Source organism: Zingiber officinale, chromosome 10B (genome assembly GCF_018446385.1).
Source record: "Zingiber officinale cultivar Zhangliang chromosome 10B, Zo_v1.1, whole genome shotgun sequence".
In the NCBI taxonomy this organism is placed as follows: Eukaryota; Viridiplantae; Streptophyta; class Magnoliopsida; order Zingiberales; family Zingiberaceae; genus Zingiber; species Zingiber officinale.
The window spans coordinates 22,633,364-22,641,523 of NC_056005.1; the positions used below are offsets into that span (position 1 = coordinate 22,633,364).

The window sequence follows — 8,160 nt, forward strand, 5'->3', positions numbered from 1 at the left end:
AATTCAATACTATATTTTTCGGATCCAATCCAAACTCAATTCAAACCTAAATTAGTCCAAAAATCTTTAATTCGAATCTAATTAAAAACTTTCAATCCTAACAATCTAATACTATCTTTTTCAGATCGATTCAGATTGGATTGACCAATTAAATTTATTTTTAACCTCCTAGCGTGAACCCAAACAACATAAATTAATTATACTTTGTACGTTCTCAATCGCAGTTAAAGCGACGCAGGAGCTAACTAATTCCGTGCCTGCTTTGTGGAATTGATGGCGGAGTAATGTAGAGATGGGAGGTTGGGGCCGCGTTTTTTATTTTTTTTTATTTTTTTTCTCCTGTTTTTTTTCCCCAAACCCTGTTGATCCCTAACCCTGTTGATTGGGGAGGATGGAAATAAAAATTATGAAAAAAAAAATGTATTTTATGATAGAAAAATGTATTTTACTTGGTAGATGGATTTATGAATGCAGAAATATTTTTCTTAATTATTTTTTCGTCCCTCCAAATTAATTACATCTCTTTTCCAACTGTGCAGTTCAAATTCTTTCGACTTGTGATTGGATCTCGCGTGCCCCTGCGGGCTGAATCAATCGGTTAAGGTGTGGCATCCTTGCACAATGAGTCGAATGTCCACGTACGCCCACTGGATGAATAATCTGGGCCGGCTGTATTAAATTCTGGAGACGCCACGTTTTACCGGACCAGCATTCACCGCTGATTTACCTCCTCCTAGGATCCCTGTGGGGCCAGGCCTAGGGGGCCGCTGGGCGGCGGGACCCGCCTTTTGCATAGTGATTGGATCTCGCGTGATCACGTACGGCGGGCAAGGTCGCCTCACTGCCTCCATCGGTGATCCCACCCGAGATCATCTCGTTGTGGTAAAAAGACGAATACGTTCACCTTCAGCATCCCCGTCAATTCGTCCTAAGACCAACACGGAGGAGGTAAATCATGGACGACTACTCACCTTTGGAATAATAACTAACATATAAGAGAGATATTTACATCAATTTTATCAAGATCATCTTGTGCAGCATCGATCAGTTGCCCCATGCGATATCGCCCTCGCATAATTGCACACGGCTATCCATCCTCTTAGGTTAGTCATCCATTAAAAAAAAAAAAAATCATCCATTGACTTCATCCTTAACTATATGAAACTGAGAATGCGTTCTCCACTTCACCATTGCCCTGCACAAATTTTGTTTTATTTCTTTCATAGCTGCCATCGAGTGCGGGAGTTATTGGGGGCATCAAACGCCTCGTCATTACCGCGTCGATCCTCCGAAAAATTTTGGCGGCGAAATTAACGCGGCAATTCTTGTGTTTTGCTCATGGAAATGGAACTATGCTAAATGTTAGCTCCAGGACCACGCTACTAATGGCGCTTGGCTGGGCTGCGTAATTCTTGGCAACGATAAAAAGAGTGATACTGGTGGTTTAGTGCGAACTACAAGGTGGAATTGCTCGTTCTCGTTGGGTGGGCGTAGTGAATGCAGTGTAAAGTGCACTAATGGATTTGGCATGTGCATGCTCGAGTGACCATTGATGACTAAATAACGAGGGACGAATTCCAGCGAACAGGGGTTGCAAAATGAGTAGAAATCCATGAAAAGTGAGCAGAAATCAGCACCAATGAAGAGTAGAAACCCTCGAGGAGAAGGGAACTTCCAACCAGTGGCACAATGAGATACCAGAACAAGTACAAAATGACAACACTCGTCCATGCATTTGGCATTTGCCTCGTCTGTTTCCTCAGCCAGAGAATCAGCATCCTCAACACAGTGAGACACATGCATGGCTCGAACCCAAACAAAATTGTAGTTCAGTTTCAAGACAAAACGTAGTCCTTCACACGTTTTCCAATTTTTTTTTTTTTGGTCAAGTACAGAGGATCATGATGTGATTAAATTAAAAAAAATGCACAATATAATATTCTCTTTTCAGTATCACCAGAAATAAATAATCACCCAAAGGGCCGAATGTAAATTCAACCAACAGAATGTTTGAAGTATCGAGGAAGGCATGCCTTATTGTGATGAATCAATGTACAGATTGACTGGAAGAATACACCAACAAAGCTCACCCTTCCTCTTGCCATTCATCCAGCTAAAACTGCAACAGCTGCTGCTCTTGCACAAACAAGCAATCTCACTATTTCAGCGATACTAGTTCAGAGCTGAAGTACAAAGGGAGAACAAAAATGCTGTAGCACACTGTCTTCCTATCTATTAATGAATGCACAACTCCATGTACACTGGTGTGAATGTAGTGTAGTTTACTGTGCAACAATGCCAACGAGTGAATTGTAGTCCAGGGGCATCAGAATGCAGATCGACCTCGTGCTCAGTTGCAATCTAATCCACACTCCTCTAAGAGAGGACCATCTGATTTCGGCAGGAATGGATCTATTCGTACCCATAGCAATGAGAAAATTGATGCAAGGAGAATGGACCAGACGATGACAATTGTAGGCGTCCGATTTTGTCGGCCGACCAGACCTTTGAGGAAGGGATACAGGTGAACGATCACCCAGAAGGAGAAGAACAGTTTCCCGAATAGAGGTCCCCATGATTCATATCCATTATTTATTGCATTGGAGACACCAGCTACAACGCCGATGAAGTTCACAATAAGCAATGTTGTAGGAGGGATGAGCAATGTTGTCCACTTGAATGTGTACAATTCGGAGAAATCTTCATCATCACCACCCTTTGATGTCACAGTGAAACTGGTATCTATGCCGGCAAGAACCTTTAGAAGACCCTGAAACACAGCAAAGAGATGCGAGGAAACACCTCCAATAACCCAAAACTGTTCATTTCTCCACCAGTCATCAATGCCGACACCGCTCCATCTCATTTCAAGGATGCCAGTTGCGAAGATACAAATGAAAAGTGACAAGAACCAAAGACTTGCTACATTGGAAAGCTGCAATATAGAATGCAAATTGGTATAAAACTCAAGAGACGATAACAAAGGAAATGATTGGAACATAAATACAAAAAAATAAATAAGCTTACCTCTGGGGTGATAAATTTTCCAGTAAGCAAGCAAACAGCAGGCAAGGTACAGTACGCCAAGAGAGGAATTGAAGTCCATGGGTAGATAGTGGCATTAATGTATGACATCCTCTCCAACCATTTAAGCCCACCTCCGTATCCATACCAAAGAGGACAGTGCTTGCTCAAGAAAATTTCAACAGAACCAAGAGCCCACCTAAGCACCTGGTGAAGACGATCAGAGAGATTGAGAGGCGCAGAACCTTTGAAGGCAGCTAATGATGGCACACAATATATAGATCGCCACCCATGGCAATGCATCTTGAAACCAGTCAATATATCTTCTGTTACTGAACCATAGATCCATCCAATCTGGAGCGAGGAAAGGAAATTAAGAAAATATATCTTGTCTGTCGATGGAAAAAAAAAATCAAGACAGAAGGAATTACCTCTTTTCCCCAGTCCGTCTTGTCTTCATAACCACAGCTAATAACATGGATAGCTTCCTTTAACAATGAAGCTGGGGTAGCACCTTTAAGTGTTCCCCCATTCTCTAGGAGAGTAGATGCGACAAAAACAGGAGACTGCCCAAATTTCTTTTCTAACTTCTGCACCGCTGTCATATTAGATTTTTCAGTTTCATTTCCTGTTAATAGTCAAAAATAGTAGCAAGTGTTAGTTTGTGCACACAGAATTCAGACATATTTTAATTCAGCTGACTCTTATAATTTTTTGATGAATCATTGTTGCCTAATGCCTGAATGGAAAAGCAAAATGAACTAAAAAGACACCGCCCGATGGAGAATAAAGAAAGGCATAAAAAAACAATTCTATCCCTCAGTGCTAATAATACATTGTGGCGACTCATGAAAATATATTAGATGACTAGATAGCAACTTCTGAAAACAGCATTGTATACTATGGAATGCCCTTTCACAATAGGGTGCATGACCATATATAGCTATCAGAAATGGAAGTAGTAAAGCCCCTATTGAACAATAAACATTAATCTACAATGCACAATGAATAAAATAACTGCCAGTGATGCTTGCTTGATTAGTCACAAGCATCAACATACCTTTGGTACCTTCTTCGATCCTGTCAAGAGCATATGCAGGTGCTCCATTCTCAGCAATCTTAGAACTAAACCTTTTCTTCTCTTGCTTAGCCTTTGCTGCTTTCTTCTTCCTCCCACCAGTACAACAGCAGCTACAGCAGCACCATTTAGGCCAGCAATTGCATGTTCTATTTGGAGGCTTCTTTTTCTTTGGAGCATCAGTTCCATATAGAGCCTGTCTTCTAAAAACACATCCAGTACCCACATAAATAGGTCCTTGAATCCCATCCAAACCTTTCATATTGATCTGCATCATATCTTTGTTTTAGTACTCAATCATGTGTAAATAAACTTTAATTATAGATGTGTTAAATATCTAAATGTGAAACTGAGGAATGCATAACATATAACTCATGCCAACGCTTACATCAAAAAAGACAATGTTTCGATTAGCATATCGATCATGCCGATCAATACCATCAAACCTCTGAGGAAACTGCACATAGCACACTCGCTTTCCTACAAGTGGATCCATCATGAAACACATTGCTTCTCGTATTGCCTTGCTATTGTTGAAATAATGGTCACAATCAACATTCAGGAGATAGGGTGCATTTGTAAGGACAGAAGAAACTCGAACCTGCCAAATTCATTACCATAATGAGCAAGCCTACAGCTATTTGATATTCAGGTAGACAAATCGTTCAAAATGGCACTTGCTTACCAACGCATTCATGGCTCCAGCCTTTTTGTGATGGTTGAAACCTGGCCTCTTTTCTCTTGAGACATAAACCAAACGTGGCAATTCATTTCCATCAATGTCAAGCCCACCACTTTGCCCCAGGAAGACCTAAAAGTATGCCATGTCGAGAAAATGAGAAATTAAATTCATAAGCAAAAGAAAAACAAGCTTATTGCTTATAAGTACAAAGTATTGTAGTAAGAAAACTGAAACTTTACCTGAATCATGCCTGGATGGTCACGCACATTATTTCCAGGCCAGGGTGTTCCATCCTGCATCGTCCATCCTTCTTCAGGTACCTTTTGTGCTTTTGCAACCAGGGCATTTATTCGTACCTTAAATTCCTCATATTCTCTCTGTAAAGGACAAAGTTTAGTTAGGCAACTTGTGTGCATACTTTACCGACGATAATATAACTATTTGATACCTTCATTGCTCTTCTTTCTTTTATAAAAGAAGGATGGACTTTATCCTTCAGATAATCAATCTTTTGCTGAAAATACCACTCTGGTGCACGGGGCTCTATATTGAATTTCTTACAGAATGGAACCCATTTTTTAGCAAACTCAGATGTTTCAGACAATGCTTCAAATGTCAGCATAGCAGCACCATCATCAGAGACATAGCAAGATACTTTTTCAACCGGGTAATCCACAGCAAGGATTGATAGCACTGTGTTTGCAGTAATTAAAGGTGGTTCCTTCATTGGATCAACTGTACTCACAAATATGTCAATTGAAGCTAATTGAGAAGGTTGCCCTTCTTTTTCATACCTAGGAACAATAATGAACACTTAGGGAAATATTCAAGAAATTGATTAAGATTAATAAATTCTCGTGGGCAACTTAAACTACCTCAATGATAATCTGTCAAGATAAGTTTCCCTTTCAATCGGAAGCCACTTCGGAAACTGATCAAGAATCCAAGAAACAGCAAACCAGATTTCACATATGACGGATATAAGCCACAATGGATATGCATCTTTTGCAGGGTTTGTAACTCGGTAATGGAAGAAGAACCCAGCAACTACCAGTCGGATTAAGATTATCATTCTGTATGGGTTTATTTTGCTGGAAGAGATTGGAAGTTTTCTGGATAGTGGTTGTCTAGCTTCATCCATTCTACAAAGATGAATAGTGAGTCAAATTACAGAAGGGAAAATCTTCTTTGGTATCAATTAACATCAACCAGTGATTTTGGGAGTAAGCCAATGTCAACAAGTTACTAACAAGAATACCATTTTCATTAAACAAACTTTAGAGCTTACAATGGTAAATCAGATTCATCATCGTTGTTATCCCAGCCTTTATCACCACCATGGCTCCTGGTCATTTGCAATTTCTCTTGTTTTTGCTTCCAACTCTCCATACGCTCCTTCCAAGCCACACTTCCATATCCATAAGAAGCAAGATCCTTGGAGGGGTCCATGGATCTAGGTTGCACTGTGAGGTTAATAGTTCTATTATCAATTTAATTGTCTAAAAAAACCAATGATCCAAATACTATGATAGCGTGCATGCCTGGAAGATTGGGATCTGGAAAGGGTAGAGGGTGAATCCTTTTCCCTCCCCCACCCGTGAAAGAAGGAACAAGAGCATGATGCTCTGGAGGAATGTCATCGACCTGGAAAATGAAAATGGAATTCATCCACCGGAATTGAAGGGTATTGCAGAGTGCATGATAGCCAAAAGCAATGCTGATTTGTTAGTACCATCTCGCCATTGGTGAGTAGTGGGACTTGGGGCAGAGGATGAGCCACATGAGGGTTGTTTATGTAACCCTGACGGCCATAGCTCATGTGACCGTGCAACATTGCTTCTGCCATGTACAGTGAGTCATGGTCATCTCCCCATTCGAACTCATGTTCAAGATCATCAACACCATCCTCTTCTTCATCCCCAGGCACACGAGGGCATCCTGCAAACACAAGATCGTTGAATTCAACAATCTGATACAAGTAAGATATAAGCAAAGAGAGATCTATTACTAACCCTATAGGGAGTTACGGATGAAACCATATCAGGTTCTAAAACAAGAAGGATCATATACACGAAGGATCCATCACTGGGGTTTACTACAGGATTTAAGACTGGACAGATTTACTGAAAAGGAACTTTCGTGTGTTTGGTATAGCAATTACACTAAATGGCCAACTCCAGTTTCCCAAATAGCGGAGTAAATTTTTAATAAATCTCCTAAGAACGAAAGCAGGGAAGGGATCTAGGGCTTCCTTGCGTTTCATTCTTTTACGTACCTTTGAGCCGCTTGAATCTGGTCTTGCACTGAGGGCAGACTTGGTTGCCTTCCCGTCGCTCGTATTCGTAGCAAGTCCTGCAAATAGGAAAGGCGCATTCGTTGCACGCGACAAAGAGATCGCCGTCGACGGTGAGGCCAACGTCGTCGCCACAGATCTGGCACACCTGCCCGCTCAGCTGTTGCAGCGGTCTCGGCTGCAAAGCCCAAACATCGAATCAAAATCACATTTTGACAGCAGGAACCAAAGAATCAAAGAAGGGGGCAGGAAAATTACCCCCGATTCCCCATCGCGCCGGATGACCACTAGCTCGTTTCTGTTGTGCGAGCCGGCAACCAGCCCCGCGCTCGCCTCCATGAAGTATTGCCTCAATCCACGGGAGAACACAAGAAAGGCAGCAACTTGATTCAAATCAAAACCACTGCAGCCTCATTGGAGCGCCATGGTCGCATCCCTCCCTCTTCTCCAGTTGACAATCTCTTTGTCTTCCGCTAAAGTAATGCGATGCCAGCAAGACAACCTACCAACCTCTTCCCCTTCTCTCCATCCCACCACCACTACGGCCACTTATTATTGCTTGATGCTTACACTGCGCCAACCGGATCCATAAAAGGGAGGAAAACCAGAAAGGGGTAGGAAAAAGGGAGGGCACCGCAAAAGAGATAACTTGAAGAAGGCGAAACAACAATACAACAACAATAACAGTACGACACAGAGAAAAGTAATAATAATAATAATAAAGAAATGGCGAGAGGAAGGAGGACCGACACAGTGGCGAAGGCGACATCTGAGCTGTGCTGCGATCGACTCTTGAACTAAACTCCGAAAACAGCTCGAGCGATCGGTCCGATATCTCATTTCGTGCCCGACCTCAACTCTCTCAGAGAGAGATCTTTCGGGCGCCAGCAATTCTGCAAATAATTTAACAAAATTGGGTTTGATTTGTCTCTTCTGACACGCATGTACGCCGACACAGCTGGCGCACATGAGGCTTACAGCTAATTTATTGAAAGGGAGAGAGAGAGAGAAGGGAAGGCGCCAAGGGAGAAGGAACCAGAGGACTGAAAGTTAACTAAATGCCGAAAATGGATTAAAGAAAAA

General features: G+C 41.8%; 1 protein-coding gene across 1 annotated transcript; it reads right to left on the reverse strand.

Annotated features, from left to right (window-relative positions):
• Positions 1–1,963: 1,963 nt before the first annotated feature.
• On the reverse strand, positions 1,964–7,945 carry LOC122030170 (probable cellulose synthase A catalytic subunit 5 [UDP-forming]). The gene is made up of 15 exons (XM_042589339.1): positions 7,828–7,945; positions 7,336–7,648; positions 7,060–7,255; positions 6,517–6,722; positions 6,326–6,428; positions 6,073–6,247; positions 5,660–5,926; positions 5,233–5,578; positions 5,024–5,161; positions 4,788–4,913; positions 4,491–4,703; positions 4,085–4,370; positions 3,456–3,652; positions 3,028–3,378; positions 1,964–2,935 (listed from the first exon to the last, which is right to left on the reverse strand). The coding sequence occupies exons 2-15, from the start codon at positions 7,414–7,416 to the stop codon at positions 2,351–2,353; spliced, it is 3,270 nt and encodes a 1,089-aa protein (XP_042445273.1). The 5' UTR covers positions 7,417–7,648; positions 7,828–7,945; the 3' UTR covers positions 1,964–2,350.
• Between the last annotated feature and the right edge of the window lie 215 nt (positions 7,946–8,160).

Bases quoted from the DNA above. Each gene is read 5' to 3' on its own strand.
- LOC122030170 (XM_042589339.1), bottom strand. From the start codon at position 7,416: ATGGAGGCGAGCGCGGGGCTGGTTGCCGGCTCGCACAACAGAAACGAG. The intron at 5,162-5,232 runs GTATCAAATAGT...TGTCCTTTACAG, and splicing joins AAGAAAGAAGAGCAATGAAG to AGAGAATATGAGGAATTTAA. The intron at 4,704-4,787 runs GTAAGCAAGTGC...TGAATTTGGCAG, and splicing joins CTGGAGCCATGAATGCGTTG to GTTCGAGTTTCTTCTGTCCT.